At 40.3% G+C, this 19,266-nt stretch overlaps 1 protein-coding gene across 2 annotated transcripts in view; it reads left to right on the top strand.

Annotated features, from left to right (window-relative positions):
- Nucleotides 1-18,227, top strand: part of RPH3AL (rabphilin 3A-like (without C2 domains)) — a 153,211-nt gene extending 134,984 nt beyond the window's left edge. Inside the window, exons 7-10 of one of the 2 annotated variants that reach the window (XM_018564114.1) lie at nucleotides 3,211-3,315; nucleotides 10,265-10,450; nucleotides 12,282-12,335; nucleotides 18,058-18,227. In XM_018564114.1, the coding sequence (XP_018419616.1) occupies nucleotides 3,211-3,315; nucleotides 10,265-10,450; nucleotides 12,282-12,335; nucleotides 18,058-18,092 (380 nt within the window). In that variant the 3' untranslated portion in view covers nucleotides 18,093-18,227. The remainder of the gene's footprint in view (nucleotides 1-3,210; nucleotides 3,316-10,264; nucleotides 10,451-12,281; nucleotides 12,336-18,057) is intronic. The other variant, XM_018564115.1, reaches the window with a different exon arrangement.
- Nucleotides 18,228-19,266: the final 1,039 nt, after the last annotated feature.

Genomic DNA, 19,266 nt, shown 5'->3' with positions numbered 1-19,266 from the left:
AGATGACAGCTGGCTCCGCCCAGCTGTCAGTAGCAGGCTTTTGGCCGGCCGTTCGGCCAGCTTCGGCTTTCACCTTGGCTCAGTCGAGCCGAGGCATATGCCTTCGGCTCGGCTGAGCCGCTCGGCCAACTTCAGGGGGCTGTACGGGCTATTGTAAATAGCCTGTACAGCAGCCCTTCGGTTCTACTGAACCGAAGGGGTCCTGGGGCCGAAGCTAGCCGTAGGATCGGCCGAAGCTACAGCTAGATCCTTGGTCTGCTTCGTGAATAGTCCCCAGTATGTAAAAATAGAAATATTTCACTTTCATATTTAACTTTCCTGTGTGACCATTCATCCTTCAGTTTACCATATACAGTTATGGCAATTGTTCAATGGGATTACAAGTTAGGACACCTGCTCTATGCAGAAAAAATACTCCTTAAAGCCTATTTAAAGCCAAAAACAAATATTTGATGTATTGTACTTTACTTTTTTCAAGCTTTTTTTTCTTTCTTTTCACCTTGTGATTCTGTCAGTAACACTCTTTATGTCCAAGGGTGACAATGCTCACTCGCTGTACTGTATCTATGGAGAGAAGCAGTGTTGTCTCCGTAGGACAGGACTACCAAAATCCCCCTCTCCTGTTCTTCATAGCATAGTTTTGCAGTCCATAGAGATTAGCTGGGAGCAATATAAGGGGTATTGCACCCTGACATAAGTACTCTTACCAATCTGCCCTGCAGTTAGTGGCAGGAGACAGCCTTTTTGGAGGAGCCGCTGTCAGCCAACGTTATCTGTCCCATTAGGCTTCCAGCTGCCTATATCACACGCAGCAACACCTGATGAGGTGCATAATAGCATTGATTTCAAAGAGGCCTTATGCTACGATGACATGACACACCACAGCGTTGCCTCACCCACTACCTGAGCAGTGCAGAGCCAACAAAAGTGCAAGGGGGTCATGTGACCTGTAGGGTAGAGAAAGCAAGAGACATGACTTATGTTTGGTTTTTTTGACACTATGCTGAGCATGCATAATGCGATGGCAACTCTGCAAAGGGTATATAGGCCTGCAGATTGTTGCCACCGCAGACGAGGAGGAAATTGCTGGCAAGATCAATAGGTATTTTTATCAAAGATAAAATTCTAAAAAGAAAAGGCACACATTGTTTGTGAAATATATTGTGAAGGCTTTATTATGATTTTTGTTTTTGGGTTTACTGACATTTTAAGGTAGCATATTAGAGTGGCCCGGGCTTTATGCATCTCGTATGGATAGTGAAAGGAATGTGTGGTCACCTGAGCATGCCTGCATTCTATTATGGCTTATGGATTCTAAGAAAGAAAAAAAACACCTTTTTTTGACTTCTTGTAAACACTAGAAACATTTATATATTTTCGATGTGAATGGCAAAATGCAAGCACTAATAAAATGCAAGTACACAGCCCTACCAGACACCCAGTTATGCAGACAATTAAGAATTTGTATGCCAAAGTTAGATCATTAAAAGAAAGGATGAAGGATTTAGTGCAGAATAACAGTTTTGGCAGTTAAATAGTACATTTCCATAGATATCTGTACATCAGACTAAAAAGAGAGGCTGATGAGGAAAGAGGGACAGAGGGACTTTGTTACAAATGAAGGACAGACCCTCAGCAGAAGCAGACCCTCTAAAGGAGGGAGCTATGGGAGGTACTGTATGAACAAAATAATAATAATAAAAAAATATATATATATATATAGTAGGGATGCACAGATATCGATACTAGTATTAGTATCGGTGCTGATACCGAGTATTTGGGCGAGAACATTTTGTCCTGTAAGTTGATGTGTTGGAAGCAAACAAAATGGGCAAGTGTAAGCATTTGAGCGACTTTGACAAGGGCCAAAGTGTCATGGCTAGATGCAGCTCCAAAAACTGCAGCTTTTGTGGCATGTTCCTGGTCTGCAGTGGTCTGGACTAGGGATCTACCGATAATCGGAGCCGAAATTCCCAGATTCTTTAATTATCAGTATCGGTTAAATGTACCAATATTGCCAATAATAAACACACAGTGAAATTTGCACAGTGGGTGCTACTGTCTGGCCAGCATTGCTCGATCAACTGATCAAAGGAGCCAGTCAGAAAATCTATGTAGGAACAGAGCCGGCAGCCTTAGAGCTGCCTGCTCTGTGCGGGTATTCTGACAGCAGCCGGCTGCCACCGCAATGCAAAAAGAACCCAGCAGATAGCAGGGGAAGCAATAGCTAGCCAGCTATTGACTATTTCAAATTGCAATCGCAGGCTGGCTATTGCACCCTCACCACTGCCTGCTGTCAATCAACAGAGGAGTAGACCTGAAGGAGAACTTTCTCCTTTTGATCCGCTGCTCTGCTGACAAAGTACTGGATTCAGTCTCACATCTTGCAAAGTTATGAACATTAATCATTTTAATGGGGTATGATAAGTCCGATATACAATAAAGAGCTGTGTAAGTTTCTGTGTGGCAAACAGATACCTCAAGGACCACTGACAGAACAACCGCTCAGACCATTCTGCATCTGACAATTGACCCAAATTAATTTCCCATCCTCTCCTGCAGAGTAACAAAAGACGTTTCCCATGTTAGAGTTGTAGGGTTTTGTATATATTGAATGTATGTCCAATTTTGTAGAGTCAGAGCTTGCAATGTGTGGCAAAAGCAGAGTATCTAAACATTTCCAAGAACATATCTAAGACTGGGCCGTTGCATGTCACAGTTGTAAATAGTGAATGCATCTGTCTTGGTATCCCAAATTTGTCTTCCAGGGATTGAAAAAAGTGCAGAGCTCCATTGTGGTATAAATCATGTATATGAGTATTACCACATCGATACAGTATTTCCAACCCCTCAAGTTTGCAAAGTATTGTGTGGTGTTTTTAGTGGGCTTATTAATACCAGATGCAGTTGTTGATAACTTGACCTGGTGCCAGAGCAAGGAGAGAAAATGTCAACTCTTAGCCTATTAAAGCCAAAATATACACAAATCCCGGTGTCTATAAGGTTTATTTATGTAGAAATGCATAAACTTATTACTGGCTAATTTGTTTTATTACCACATTATTTACATGAATATCAAACAAATAATGAGCATTCTTTGTGAGCAAATAGAACAAACAATTGCAGAACGTTTACTCTGTCAGCTGCTCTATATCAATGTGTACAGTGACTGATGCTTATTACGTTAATCGGGTACTATCTACCTTTCAGTGGCCTCCAGTGACAGTGAAAGTGACTCTGAATTAAGCACATCAAGTTTGGATGGCAAAACTTCAACATTAGAAGAACAAGCTAGAAACATAAGGATAGATTCTGGTAAGCTCTAAATGTGTATTAGTGCTTGGTATACAGTATATGAAATATTATGCATGATGTGTACATAACTCAGTACATTAATAGCATATTGTCATTGATGCGGTTATTACCATTGTAATTGTACAGTATTGTTTTAATATATCTACCGCCAAGATTAAATAACAGAAACATTAAATGATAGCATGCACAGTTTATCCAGCTCTTAATCCAGACATAATATAACCTTCTGTTCAGGATAGTCCTGGAGTACCTACATCCCACCAGAAAAAAATTAGTCAGGTCCACCTTCCTTAGTCAACCGGGTGCACTGCAGGTGCTGGTCAGGAGCTGTAGTAACACCTTACTCCATAGTAACACCTTACAAGGAAAAGACGCACACCACTCGTTCACCATGCAAGTAGTTTACTTCTTTCATCAGTCAGAATGATATAATCCCCACCTAGTAGCGGCCCACCTCTAACGCGTTAGACCCTTACTGGCTTAGTCATAGATGACATCTATACAACTAAGCCCATAAGGGTGAAACGTGTTAGTGGTGGACAGCTTCTAGGTGGGGATTATATCATTCTGACTGATGAAAGAAGTAAACTACTTGCATGGTGAACGGGCGGGGTGCGTCTTTTTCTTGTAATGTGTTACCATGGAGTAAGGTGTTACTACAGCTCCTGACCAGCACCTGCAGTGCACCCGGTTGACTAAGCTCAATGTGGTAGGGAGCAGTAAGATTCCTCTGAGTTCATACAGTCTGATTTGGACCTCATCAGACTGCTGGCTCTTCCAAATCAGCCCCATGGGCTCTTCCAAATCATCTGGTTCTTCTGTCCTAAGGACCATTTTACCACACTTCTCATGGCCGTTTGCCAAAACGTTCGCATCCCAGAAAACACTCCATGGCAAGACTCTAGCCTTTATCAATATTTAACCCTTGCTATCCTGTTCTAAAGAGCGTTTCCCTCTTATTCTTTGGTTAGTGCAGGGTGTTGCTCATATAGCCCCACCTGTATAACTATGAGTAACTCTGTGGAATCTGAATTTCATTCCATGGCTCTTGAAAAACTGCCTCCTGAACTCATAAAGGATATTCCCCTTTCCTCTCCTATGCACCAGGTTGTTTTTTCTTGTTACCATCACTTCTGCTAGTCATGTGTTTGAACTAGTTGCCTTTTCTTGGAAAGAATTATACCTGATCTTGCACAAGTACAAAGTTGTCTTGACGCCAAGAACCTCCTATCTTCCCAAGGTAGTTTCTGCTCTTCACTTCAATCAGGGCATTGTGCTTCCATCTCTCTCTCTCATTCCAGTTAAAGGAGAATTATGATTTTCACTGAACCTTATAATCTGAGCCAACCTGTGACAATGAAACTGTCACAGGTCGGCTCCGTAGATCGGAAAGTGAGTGAACACATACCGGCGCTCACTCACTTCTCTATCTATCCCTGCAGAGAGCCGTGACTGTCACTCTTGGTTCCCTGCAGGGATTCCCCACTCCCCTGTCCGATCCTCCAGCACTGACTCAGCGCTGACTGGCAGAACGGACAAGGGAGGGGGCGGGTACAGCTGGCTCTGCCTCTAGATAGGCAGAGCCAGCTGTCACTCACGCAGCTGGGTGGATCCAGACAGAATTGTCGGGATACGTTCCGGCTGTGGCGTCTCATTATACTGAGCTTTGGGTGACGGGAGGACGCTAGTTTGTGTCCTCCCATTACCCTTAGGAGAACTATGGAGAAAAGCCCTAACCCCATAGTTCTCATTTAAGCAAACTGAGATTTCCCTCCTTGGAATGTGGCTTGTGCTATGTATGTTTGCATTGCTGTCACTACTAGTATAAGCCTCTTTTTGTCACCCCTGAAGATCCCTGTAAAAAAGAACCAGCTTCTTGTTCCATCATTTCTAGGTGGCTCAGGTATTAAAAATAATTAAAGCCTACTGTCTTAAAACAAAGTTCCACCTTTTCCTGTCAAGACACATTCTGTAGGTCTGTAAGTGTTTCTTGGGTTTTTCTGCATCAGGCATCTGTTTCTCAGATTTGCAAGGTCAACACCTGGTCTTCTGTGCATATATTTAAGCTCTGCCAGGATGTTAAGGCCTTAGCTAATGCAAGCTTCAAGCATAGGGTCTTTTAGGCAGCTCTTGAAGCAGTTCTTACATTGTTGTTTGTTGACTTTTTATAGTGTTGTTGCTGTTTGCCTCCCTCAGTTGGATTGCTTTTGTCTCCGATTTACTTATAATCCTGTGTTCCTTAATGAATGAGACAGAAAACAGGATTTATGTTCTTACTGTAAACCCGTTTCATGAAGTTAATTAAGGAACATGAGTCCCACCACTCTCTTGTAAGTACAGTAGATTAGATCTACTAGTAATATTGCTTTTCTAAAAAACGAAAGCATGATGGGAGTGGGTAGGGTTTTACCTGACTGGCTAACAGCTATTTTCATTTGCCAGTGTCCAGTTCCTTCTGTAGGTGGCAGTAAGACCCAGTTGTCTATTAATTACTTCTCATCCTGTGTTTCTTAATTAATTAAAAAAAAAAAAAGATTTTATGGTGAGTTTGTATATGTTTTTTTTTAATAGTTTAATATTTTTTTTACCTATCTATATAAAGTCGGTACAAAAACAAATGAATATTAACTGCACCCTTGACACAGATTTGCAGAGTCTGAGTATTAAGCTTTTTGATTTCAGACTGTCTTTAATTGACTCTCTATATGGCCTTATATGTACAGAATGGGAGGGAGAAGGGTAGTCACCGACCTCACTTATTTAGCGAGTGTACATTTGAGCTATTGAGCTGTATGCAAAAACACTATAATAGGAAATCAGTTACAATTAGCCAGGTAAACAAGTGAAAAGCAACCTGTTGATAAGAAATGTAAAAATGAAACACACAACATGCAATATTTCATAAATGTCTAACAAAATATGCTTCAAATATTATATATATTTTAGTCATATGCCAAACAAAGAAAATGTATAAAGAAGGACTATACATTCCTTTCAATAATGAGAAGTTTATGGAAATTAACATGAATATTTGCTTCCTGTGTCGTGTATATTGCTTATATCATTGGCCCTGATTAATTACAAAGGTAGCATATATCTAATTTGTACATATAATCACAAATCGCAGCTGCTCCACATGCCATGCTATGCACATAGAAAAGCTTATCTACCTTGCTGCATGCAAGTGAAACCTTAACCACACTGATTACAAATTCTGTTTCTCATACCATGATACTATATGTAGCTTCTTTGCAATATGTTATTGTCAATGCAAAATTAAATCTCAATTATACTGATTACAATAATACACAGAGGGGAAACCCTGTTTCTGGATCAAAGAATATACACAGTATGTCATCAGAAGTAAGCACATACTGTATTTAATCAATGTGGTTAAGATCTAATTCCATGCAGAAAAGTGAATTAACTATTCTCAGACTGTGCCATTTTGCTCAAATTTGTTCACTGCTCCTGTGTTTCCCTCCAGCCAATTAATTCTTCCTCTTATCATTCAGTCACAACTCCAAACTGGATAGGGCAGAAGCCCCTTATTTTACCCAATCCAGCCCTATTTCTAAGGATCTATCTATCTATCTATGAAAATTTGTTTGACTTTTGTATGCTAGTTAAAAAGGGGGAAAAAAACCTCTCTCTAAGGCTGGCAAAAAAGTATTAGGAATCCAGCATATGTTCAGGTGTGTCAGAGACCTGGTTCTCTGCTGAAATGATGTGGTTCCATCTGTCAGTCCTAAATGACTACTCTGTCTTAAAGGGATGTAGGGGCGGGCAGATTGGAACACAGCATGCAGAGGGGGACCAGTCATCCAACACTTCTGAATGTGTTGGATGCTGAAGATTCTTAAGCCACCATTGCTCTGCAACAGTGTAAAGATTGTAGGTATACAGTTGGCCAGTGATAGAGCTGCATTTAAAGTGGGCCTATACCCAAGTTAGACATACAGCTTAAGAAGCTTGCTGGGGTAAATAACAAAATAATAATATGCTTAACTTTCCCCAGATTAAATGCTGCACATGTCTGGAGACATGAGTGTTTTCTCATGTGATCTCTGTTAAAGTGATGGCTCAGAATTCAGATTGGGTAATCTCACCCTTCAGGAAAGGTCAGATGACCAAGTGCCCAATCCTTCAGGCTTGGGTAACACTGAAAGGTGGCTCTCCAGAAAAGTATTTCAGCCCTGCTATTATTTTGTCTATCCTAGTAAGGCTTTGTGCTGCTATTTAAGTACAGGTCTACTTTGTATAAAAAAAAATCTTTGTTATATGCCTATACAATTTTTTAAACAATTATTTCATGTTTAGAAAATTTCTTTAGAATGTTTGTATAATTTTCACACCATTGACCACACCATGCTCTGTTATATAAATGTATAGTTCAACACAAATAAAATCAGCAGTTTACAGAACCTACAAAGATCCTAAACTTGTATCTAAACCAAAAACAGGGCTTTTTTTTTTTTTAGACTTTTTTATTTATTTTCACTCTGTGATCCTGACAGTACTTCCTGTCCTAGGGTCACAACACTCACTCACTACACTGTACGTATGAGAAGCAGCTTTGAAACCCAGCTGGTATTTTTCTATGCTTGCAAAAATATTCAAATATTCTTAGCCTGAAAAAGAAGAAAACAAGTACACCCACCACATCTAAAGATACATAATAGGCTGTATATTACATTTTACTTCTTGGATTTAGATATCCTTTAAGTGTAAAATAACTACAACCAAAAGAAAATAGCTAGTCGTCTTGGGCTATACTGAGACTATAACATTTGGTGCTGACATTTTTCAGTGTTACTTTCTTTCCCTGACCTACATGTAATATTTACACTTACTGTTTTTTTTCCAGAGCAGCTCCATCATCATTTTTACCTTGTTTTATAAGAGAAGCGTCCTTTGACCAGATGAATAAGCACATTTCATGCATGATCACTTCCTACATTCTTCTGTTAGAGGGTTGCAGCCTGTTGATTTGAAGGGGAAAGATATCAAATGAAATGTGCACTATAGGTGAAAAGACTAGTTTCATAAACGTCAATGATTCCCCATTTCATAGGTTTCTAAGATCTGATTTTCACTGCACTTCAAAATGATAAATCATGCTGCAACTTTGTTTCCCTATGATGCTAGAAAACATCAGTAAATAAACTATGTCCAGTAAAATAAAGTAAATATCCTACATCCAGCAACAATTGTCTATCCCAAGCCACATGTAATCGTACCATGTATGATTTACATGTGGACATATGCAGTTGCTGTTACCCTGTCATTTATGTGAATGGGTACAGTGGCCACATCTGAATGGGGATACCTTGTGCAGAAATCCATAGGTTCTTGATGCAGAAATCCCTGAGTGCAGCAAAGTTGCCGTGTAAATGGAGCCTTAGACTTTAGGTCTGCTTAATTCCAACTCCAGGCAAAACATTTTAATTATTTCTTTTTTGGGTAGACTTGGAAAGAGTTCTGTCTAGTTTGTAATGCTGTCAGAGACCCTGTTGGGGAGTTATACCTAAATTCTTGTACCTGTGATAGCAGGATAAGAAATGAGGAGGGTGGTTGCCAGGAAGATCCATACAATATTAATATCCTGACATGAATTCCAAGCCTTCCCCAGTTTTCAGAAAAATTGTGGTATGTTGCAATCGTTGTCCCCATGGGATACATCTCTCGCTTTCAGTGCTGAAATAAAGTGAGGGGATATTCCAATAATGGATTCAAAAGATGTCACCAGCACACCATAGGTTAAGTAAAAATAGTCCACTCAATGACAAGATATTGCCATCCAAATGCAAATGCTTTCGGGGCTGCACAGGGTCCCCTTCAGCAGGCTCAGAATGTCAGGGGGACCCTGTGCAGCCCGTTGGATGGCAATACGTTGTCATTAAATGGACTATTTTCACTTAACCTACGGTGTGCTGGTGACATCTTTTGAAATAATTGGATACTTCACAGTGCCATCCATGGTCACTGCAAGCACCCACCTTGACTCACAGGTTAAACATATAACCGGTAAGGAGTGCAGCAAGATACATTTGTACATCTCAATAATGGAGACACTTAAGCCAAAATGTTGGCTTAAGTCAGGCTTTAATGGCTAGTCGATCTCTGATGTTAAACTGTAAGGACTAATTCACACATCATTGATCAACATCGGCTCAACGCAATGACACAGAGAAAATAATAGTTTTCCATGTGCTCTTTTCACACAATACGCATGTGTTGATGGGCACTGCATAACAATAACATGTTATGCACAGGAGGTATGAACAGGCCCTAATGAAAGTCAAGGAGGTATGAACAGGCCCTAACGAAAGTTGGTTGCATCTATGGCAATTTTACTGGTAAGCAGCAATTTTTTACTTTGCCCAGATTTCAAGTAATAATACAGCAACATTTTGGATAACAGAGCCCATAAACGTATAGGGGTTAATTTACTAAAGGCAAATAGACTGTTCACTACTGGGATATTTGCACTTTGCAGGGGTGGTTCTTTTGAAGGAGGTGATATTTCACTTTGCAAAGAATTCACATGCACGAGCAGGGAAAATAAAAAAACAGTATTGTTGTTTGCACATGATTGGCTGTTGGAAGCCAGCCGAGTTTCACCTCATTCACTAAACTAATGGAAAACTTCCCTTGCAAAGTGCAGTATTCCCTTCCAAAGTGAGCAGCCTATTTGCCTTTAGTAAATCAACCCCATAATATACAGCTATATGTGACGCATTTTTTGGTGAATATCTTCATTGCCTGATTTGCCAGTCTGTAATACTGATCACATACGTGGCAATTTATATCTTTACTTGATTCCACAAGTATGTTTCACTTTTGATTGGTCACATTGATAGGTCACTTTGTTTATGCTTGGTTACAGTATACCAGGATGTCTATACGCTGAGAACACTAATTCGTATCTCCATGTTTCCACTTACAGTTTCAACTACTGAACCCACACTGATGCCTACCAGTAGGAAAAACTTTGGAGGCACCCTCTCTAGTGGCTTGTCTGGCAGTCTGACCAGTCTGGGCAGTGATCGAGGAGGTACAGTGAGCGCCTCTGAAAGTTATCCTGGAGAACTTATGGAAGGTTATGATAGTGACATGAGCAGGCGGGGGCCAGGTGAGAATTATTACATTTATTCCATGAACCACAGAATAAAATATTATAGATTTTATGAAAAAGACAATTAAATATACATTTGAAAGATAAATCATTAATTTATTACTTACTGAGAGGGACAGTATATTGTCTTTTGGTCAATTTTATTCATAGTTTTTTTTCTTGCAAGTTTACCAACTGATCTTATATGTAATTTTTATTGTCCATATTCAATTTTTATTTTATGCATAAAAGTTCAATACTGGATACCTTGTGACATTCAGATACAAAAACCTACTAAGCTTTTTTTAATAAAAAGAAAGAAGCAAAGCACTGCCTGATTCCTTGTTGGTATCCCCAAATTGGCTCCTCTTGAAGAGTGGGAGGGGTAAATCCCCCTCCTGGGTCCTTTAGCTGTCTTTGTAATCTGATTTGTCTCACTGTCCAAATTTATTTTACAACACATCATGAAAAAGAATTCGTAGAAAACGGATGTTGTACTTAGAACTCCCTATCTGCAGGATTACGTTTTTAAAGCGTAAATTCTGAAAATAATACATATATGTTGAATATGCTATATATTCTCTTTAGGTAACTGAGGGCAGATGCATATAAAATGTAATTTATAATTATCTGTGGCTTACTATGCTGTCACAGTCTAGAACTGTTATAGTGTGTCAGATCATGGATAATACTGAAAAAAGTGCATATTCATTAACATAACAGTTTCAAGCTTCATAGCTTAAGTCAATCATCACCTTTGCCTTGTGCTGCAACCCTCAGTCATATAAATTATTTCTCCTAAACAAGCCCTACTACCTTTTTGTATGGCATTTTCATACATACTTGCCATAAGGCTGTCATTACTGTTACTGTGAGGGACTTAGGCTTTATCTTTTTCTGTTGCATTGATAGAGAAATTTGGATTGCATATGGTACACACTAGCAACACACTCTAAAGCTAGTCAACACAAAATTAAACATTAAACTGTTTTAAATCTCAGGTTAAAAACAGAGATTTTTGTTGAATTTACTGTATTTGCAATGCATGTAAAGCCACACTGCTGTGTCAAGGAACCTCTGTAAAGTGTGGTCCTTAATACTAAATTGTTCTCAGGTATGGGACGTATAGTATATAGCAATGCACACATTGAGAGGAGGCTTAACGTTAAAGGAGCAGCAACACATCAGAAGCCCAAACATTGCTAAAGGCAGCTGAAGGAGGAGAGGACTGCCTTCAGGTAAGTCTGCACTCACTTTGTGCATTGCTATCTATGTCCTATAGCTAGGAAAGTTTTACATTAGGAACTGCACCTTACAGAGGCGCCTTGATGTGGCACTGTGGCTTCAACATGTATTTGCAAATGTATGCAACAAAAACCTCTTTTTATTTTTTGTTCCTGAAACAGTTTAGTTAGTTTTTCTGTGGTGGCTAGCATAAAGATCCATGATAGTGACATATGATAAAGTGGATTTGGTACGGTGGAGTCAATAATAAATTTTGAGCATCAGCACCGGGTAAGTTTTCTGCATGAACATCTGGATGAAGTTCATGATGCTGCATTTTTATGATAGGCTAAAAAGGTGGGTATAATTTTACACACAGGATCCTCTTCCAGTCTCTACCAAAAATAGGAAAATGTTTTGCACTGGGACCTTCTTCCAGGTATCGCTGAGAGAATATTGTTTACACTTTCACGATAAAACACTTTGTAATCTTACTGATAAGGCCTCATGTATTTACTACTGTAACAGATCATGTTCAACATAGTCCTGGTTGATGAATTATTCACAGTTGTGGCAAATGTTAGCAGTCTAAACGTCAGCATGACATATTTATGTATTTCATCAGAAGAGAAGACGGCAAAATACTTGAAAAGAAGAAATGCAGCTCGCCACATAATGGGTACTGATTTACATATACCCTGCTCCTCTATATTAACTCACCACAGCTAGAAGAACTTTGTCTTTGCTAACATCAATCCTGCTGCATACAGTTGTGTGAAAAAGTGTTGGCCCCCTTCCTGATTTTTCATTGTTTTGCACGTTTGTCACACTTTAATGTTTCAGATCATCAAACTGATTTAAATATTAGTCAAAGATAACACAAGTAAACACAACATGTTGAAATCTGAAACAATGAAAAATCAGGAAGGGGGCCAACACTTTTTACACAACTCTATGTCAGAGTTGAAATATCTACTTTTGTAACATTATTAATCTCCAGCTAATACATTTACATGCAGCTATTACTGTGTTTAGAACTCCATTTTTGCCAGATTGTCTAACCAAAATCATTGCATGAAGGTGAAGGCCATTCTTTCTATAACACTGTTACTCTTATAGAATTAAATGTGCAGCATTTATTCAATATGTTTCATGTATTTTTTATTTTACCTGAAATTTACAACCACTGTTATATCAAGCAGTTGTTATATAGAGTTTTCATAGCAATTTACATCCATTTAGGATTATTAAAAGAGGAATGTTTCAGTGGCTCTCCAGTCCTTTGTTGTTATCATCATTATCAATCTAACAAATGGTGTGTGCTTTTCAAGAGTTAGAAACTGGGCATGTCAGTGCTGCTTTGAACTTGAGCCCTTCTTGGAGTACAGTATGCAAAGGTGTTCCCAGGCCAAGTAGGAGATAATCAGATCTCCCTACTCTTACTGCTTCCGATCAACTACATTCTGTTCCTTAACATTCATTCCAAAGTTTTAGGGTTCCTGGAACGGTTAGCGGTTTTAAGAATGATGTGGCACCTTATCTGAGTGATGGTTGATGGGGGTGCAAGCAAGGTGACATTTTCCTTTTCTCAATAGTAGTACTTTCCAATCAAACACTTAAATATAGAACCCTACATCACTATTGTCTATTTCCACTGTATCACTGTTGTTGACCAGGTAGTAAAGATATAGCAAAAAATGGTGTAAATACAAGATTTTGGTTAAAAATGCAAAGAGTATCACTCTTACAATCAGTGGTGATTTGAATAGCATGATGATGTAAAATGATAGATTGAATCAAGAAGAGTTAGCCCTCGTTCACACCTGAACGTTTTGTTGCGCGTTCTACGCTCGATGAACGCTCTACAAAACGCTCAAAAAAATAAATCCCATTGTATTCAATGGTCTCGTTCCCACCTTGGCGTATTTCCGCCCGTCCCTAACGCGCTACAAAACGGCCCACGCCTGAAAAGGTACAGGTACTACTTTGGGCCGTTTTGTTGCGCGTTTCCATTGGGATACAGCCAAGTAGCCTTCGGAAACGCGCGACGGTCGCGCAACTTCTTTACCGTGAATCGCGGTAAAAAACCGCGCGACGGTCGCGCATATGCAATACGCCTAGGTGTGAACGAGACCTTAGATCTCCTGTGGGTTTCTTTTGCTACTTTTGTCCCTGCTAATTAGATTCACCCTGTTTTTCCATTATGATTGGGACAGAAGTGAAGTACAACATTTTACATTTGTCACTGGACAGGAGGTGAGGGGGAATATTACAATGGAAACACCTGTTCTGGTGACAACTGGAGACATTTTCTGTCCAGGATCTAAAACAGGAAGTGGGATATCCATTAGTTACTTTAAGCCTTTCCAGTGGTGATTGGGCCATAATAAATACCATCATTAATTCACTACTAATAGCAAAGTACTGAGCCTTATTTATTCTACAGATATGTAAATATTTCTGGAAGTAAGAATAGAGTAGACAGACTTAACAGGTATGAAAAATTAGTTAACTGAATAATCCATTTCAAATTTCTTTTTTACAAATTTCATCAAGTCGCATATTTAAGTCTGCATCTATGCAAGGAAATAGTTGTCTATGTTGTCAGTGTGTCTTTCACATTTTAAGTGACCTAAAAGTAATTCAAGGTTCTTTGGAGTTTTTTAAAAAATTGAATAGCAAGTTAAATCATTGTGCAGCAGTAAAAAACATGTGGCTGCAAAGTAAATTGGCCGCACTAAATGAGTTTAGTGCCATGTTCGCTGACGACCCCTCCATTATGCTCCTGTGAAAGCATGGGGTTTGTTTTTTGCTAATATCATTTTTTCTCAGGCCCTCTGTTAGATTTATCATACAAATTGATGGCTTTAGATCTACTGTTGTGAGCAGCTGTGCACATTTTCTCTGTTTGTCATCCAGTGATTATCTGAAGTTTGCAGCCTGATTAATGGATCTGATCATGAAAATATGAAGCTGGCTGAGTTTATTTTCATGCTGGCAAAATTAATGCACCAGGCAGAAAGAACGTTACGCTTTATGCAAAGATAAGATTTTTTTATTTTAAACTTTATTCTTCCCACGCACAATTTTAATATACCATATATGCACATAGCAAGCTTATTTCTGGCAGTGTAAGGTGGAACGGACAAATAGTGTTACGGGACCAGTCTACCAAACACAGATTTTTGATGAGTATGATTAGACATCCCTGCTGTTGATTCTATCTCTGCTTTAAATTTCAATCCTTCTGCTGCAGTGCTCTTTATAATGTAAAAATGAAAACTCCAACAGGGAGACTGCAACCCCCTTGAAATAGCTGCAGCAAGTGGACAGACCTGGGCAATAAGCGCAAGATTTCACTGCTGGATTCCCCAAGTGATAAAAGTGAGCAATGTTTTTTTTTAACTCCCCAGTAGCTACCAAAAACTGAAATCCCTTTTGGGTGGAAGGATCATTTAAAGCTACACTCCAAACTCATATAAAAGACACCAATGAATGTGATTTTGTACTCGTGAATACATCACTAAATGTAAGCAGTGTACAGTAAGTACCTGAATATGACTTGGTATCAGCCTCTTGTAGTTCCTGTACAGCAGTGTCGGGTCCGTAGGCCATGTCGGATCCCGGCCCATAGGGCAGGTCAGGTTCCGATCCGGGCTCCAGTACGGGCGCACACCCGTAGGGGACGTCCGCCGGCGCTTCCAGGCCGCGCAGCCGCCAGACGACCCGGCGAGGTCACGCGGCGTGACGTCACCAGGCGGATACGTTCCGGTGACGTCATCACGCCGGCACATGCGCAATAGGCCCCTCCAGAGCTATATAAGGCGCATCTGATCCCTCATTCAGTGCTGAGTTATCTTCAGCCTGTGTGGATGTCTGTACCTTGCTCTTGCCTCGTGGAAACCTTGTGATCTGGCTTGCTTCTGACGACTCTTTGGATTACCCCTTTGTACTGCCTGTGCCCGCCTGTTAAACGACCCGGCTTGCCTTTTGACGACTCTTCTGGATAATCCTCTGTACAGCCTTGCCCGCCTGTTGCCAACCCGGCTTGTTTCTGACGATCCCTTGGAATCTCCTTTGTACTGCCTGTGGCCGCCTGTGCAGGATCCAGTCTGCCTCCTAACTTCCCAGTTGGGTAACTTAACGTCCAACTGCTCCATCAGGTCATCACTCTTCAGAGTAACCCGGAGTCAGGAACCGGCACCCGTGCACCCCCTGCCTGCGCACACTGTTTATCAACCCCAGTGGTCACAGACTGGGTTGCAAGGGAGGTCCTCCTCGTCAACTCGGGCCCACACCACAACCCTTACAAGCAGAGCGCAGAGAGTGAAGGATAAACAGTACAAAGAGCCAAGCAGTGCAAGGAGCATGCTGATAGCGGGGATAGGGAGATGAGCTTAGTATTACACTGCTTCTCCTTTCACTATTCAATCGCAGGATGGAGGTTGGTAGGAGACCTGAATGTGAAAGTGAAATTGCAGCAGAAAAATATCAGATCCTATACCCTGTCAGGCAGGGCTGTGCATCTGTTGTCCATGGGGTGGCATTGGTGTGTAGCGGTGCCTTGCATTGTAACTGCGCAAAGAACTGTTTACTTTTTTAAAACTTTATTGGCAGTGTACAAAGTGTATACTCCATTCTGGTCTCTGCACAGCAGCATGGTGTTCTGCACTGTGGTCCATCCAGTGTGCTGTGGAAAAAAGCAGCATGTCTGTATTTTTCTGCACCACACCGCACAGCACATCAGTGTTGTGGTGTGAACGGAGCAAATAGAAAACAATTGTTTTATGTGTGCCCTTGCAATGACTGGCATTGATACAGCGCAGAATAATGCCAGTCACAGCAAAAAAACCTTAGGGCTGAATGGACCGAATTGCAAATCCTGTCAGTAGGTAAAAACAACGCTCAGATATACATTTCAGCAGACTCTCTATAAGGTTACCCAGAGTTCTTACAGCAGACCTGAAACAGGGATGTTAATAATGTTCCAAGGTACACACATGATTACTAGAGGAGGTATTTGCAAATTCATATATGAAATTAAATTTTGAACACGTGCAGCAGCAAGCATGTAAGAATGTATACTATAATCAGGGGCATATTTGCCGCGAGGCAAACAAGGCGTTTGCCTTGGGCGGCACTCCCCAGAGGGGCGGCGAAAATGCCGCAGCCCGGCAGCCTTATGAAGCAACAGGAGACCATCGGAATCGGAGACCAGGAGGAGTCGGCCAGAAGGATGCAGCGAGCGGATGGTGAGCCGGAGGCAGCAGGGGACGGTGAGCAGGTGGCAGCAAGGGACGTGAGCTGGAGGCAGCGGGGGACGGTGAGCAGGAGGCGGGTCCGGGACGGGTCCCCGCAGCTTTGATCGGGCTACGTGGGAGGAGGAGGAGGAGGCGGCAAAAAGGTGGTTTTGAAGCATAAATGCTATTGCCATTTCTCCAGCTGTGTTCTTACATTACATTCATTTTATAATAATGAAGCACATTTGCCTTTTACCAGTCTGTTTTCTGATGTTTGAACTTGTTAGAGTTACTGAAGGAAAGGAAATTTAGCTAATTTTTCTAAAATATAGAAGCCTAATGGCTAAATAGGGCCATCAAGAGCTTTAATGCAAATGAGGAGTCATGATGTGATTTTACAGCAGGAAAAATCTCTTCATAACCCCGTCTGCTATTAATAATTTTGAACATTAAGTCTACTAGCGAAACATAAATGAAAACTATAGGCAACCATTAAATAGAAAGTTCTAATATATGTGTTTACGGTTTTACCCTACCATTTGTAAGTTTGGCCAGCCATTTCTGTGATTCATCCAACTCTATGACTCTGCTAGTCATGGTGATCATTCTTCTACCTCCTGATTTACCAATATTGTTGCCTTTGTCAGCTCCCTGATCTGTGGCAGAGGTCATGATAACTCAGTGATCAGGGTGGAGGAAGACAGGTGATGCAAAAAGACACCAAACTGAACCAGAAATTAGTGCAATTCCAGCCAATTTTGTTTTTTATTTTGAATAGAGTGGGGAATTTCTGTCACATTTGTATTGGTATGAACCAATTGATGAGGTTACCCTCACTTGACCTTACTGTGACAGCAGGGCAAGAAATGAGGGCAACAAGTGTCTCTGGGTCAAGAACATGTCAAAAGCATGCAGTTTCTAACCCTTCCCTTCCAGAGACTGATTGATCAAAATTGCAAATTCTTTGGCAGGTAAATGTATGTATTTCAATTGCGTATTTAGCTGATAGCCCAGAGTTTCACTTTGTTTCCTAATATACCAGAGTTCATAACCAAGCTCTGTTAGTTCTTGAAATGATCAAACTTTGTTTGCATTGCCATAAAATATATCTATAAATCTTGTTTGAATAATTGTATGTCTTTTATGCTTTATCCCATAAAGGAAAACACAGTGGAAATGCAAATTTACGACGCTGAATAAGTGAATAAAGATTTGAACTCCTGTAGACCTTTCATTTGTACACTAACTGCATCACTGAAGACTTTGCAACATTAAGTGCCATGAATAAATCTCTTGTATGTCGTGCGTGTTCTGCAACAGCCAGGAGGAATGTTCATCAGTGCTCATTAATGAGCACATGTTCCCATAAAAATTATAGCCTATTATTTTATGTGTTTTAGAATACATTATATTTATCCCTATCTTTTCTTGGAGTTGTAGAAGGAATTTTTGTATTTTGTCAAACCCGTAGCTCTGTGTTTTCTGACAATATCATGAATTGTGTAGCAATGGTGTTAAACTTCTTGAATATAAAACTTTCTTTACCGCTAGAGAGGCTCTGTCCTCCAATTTAGAGCCTTTGGATGTATGAAGTCTTAACTCCTTTTCCTTGAAAGTTAATAATCTCGGAGAAGTAAAGCACTGGATATCCGGGTTCACAAGTAAAAAGAGTTTAAAACTGAACTCCAGGTAAAAATCATAATCTCAGAATATCAATTGTATGCATATTTCATATGCATAGTTTTAAAATGCCTTCCCTTGCACCCTTAAGTCATACAAGTCTATGGACTGCTCTGCAGTACTTGGGAGATTCACTGCCCTAAAAATGCTGCAATATTACCTAAATGTCTAATGCCCTCTATATTCTATGGGCTGCCTAAAGCTGGCCATACACCTTTTAGATTTTCTGCAGATTTTCTATGGCCAGGTGGAAGAAGTGCAACAGATTCTTCCATTTACACTAAACTATGTGGATGGAGAAATCTCCCACTGGGCCAAGCTTCAGTATCTTGCTAGTCAGGCCCCACTGGCTCTCATAATACCTGAACAATGCCTGCATCCAATCAGATTGTTCAGGTATTTTTATAGCCAGTGGGGCCGACTAGCAAGATACTGAAGCTTGGTCCAGTGGGAGATTCCTCCATCCACACCGTTTAGCGTAGATGGAGGAATCTGTTGCACTTTTTCTTCTGACCATAGAAAATCTGCAGAAAATCTATAGGTGTATGGACAGCTGTAGTCACTTTTCCAATCTTAGCCTACTTATTGACCAATCAAGAAATAACAGCCAGTTAAGTGACACTAAACTCAGGAGTTAAATCTTAAAAATGCATTCAAGTACCTTAACTATTAACAAAAATGTATCTTATT

This window comes from Nanorana parkeri, unplaced genomic scaffold (assembly GCF_000935625.1).
Source record: "Nanorana parkeri isolate BGI_ZX_2015 unplaced genomic scaffold, ASM93562v1 scaffold726, whole genome shotgun sequence".
In the NCBI taxonomy this organism is placed as follows: domain Eukaryota; kingdom Metazoa; phylum Chordata; class Amphibia; order Anura; family Dicroglossidae; genus Nanorana; species Nanorana parkeri.
This window is presented reverse-complemented; position numbering and strand designations above follow the sequence as displayed.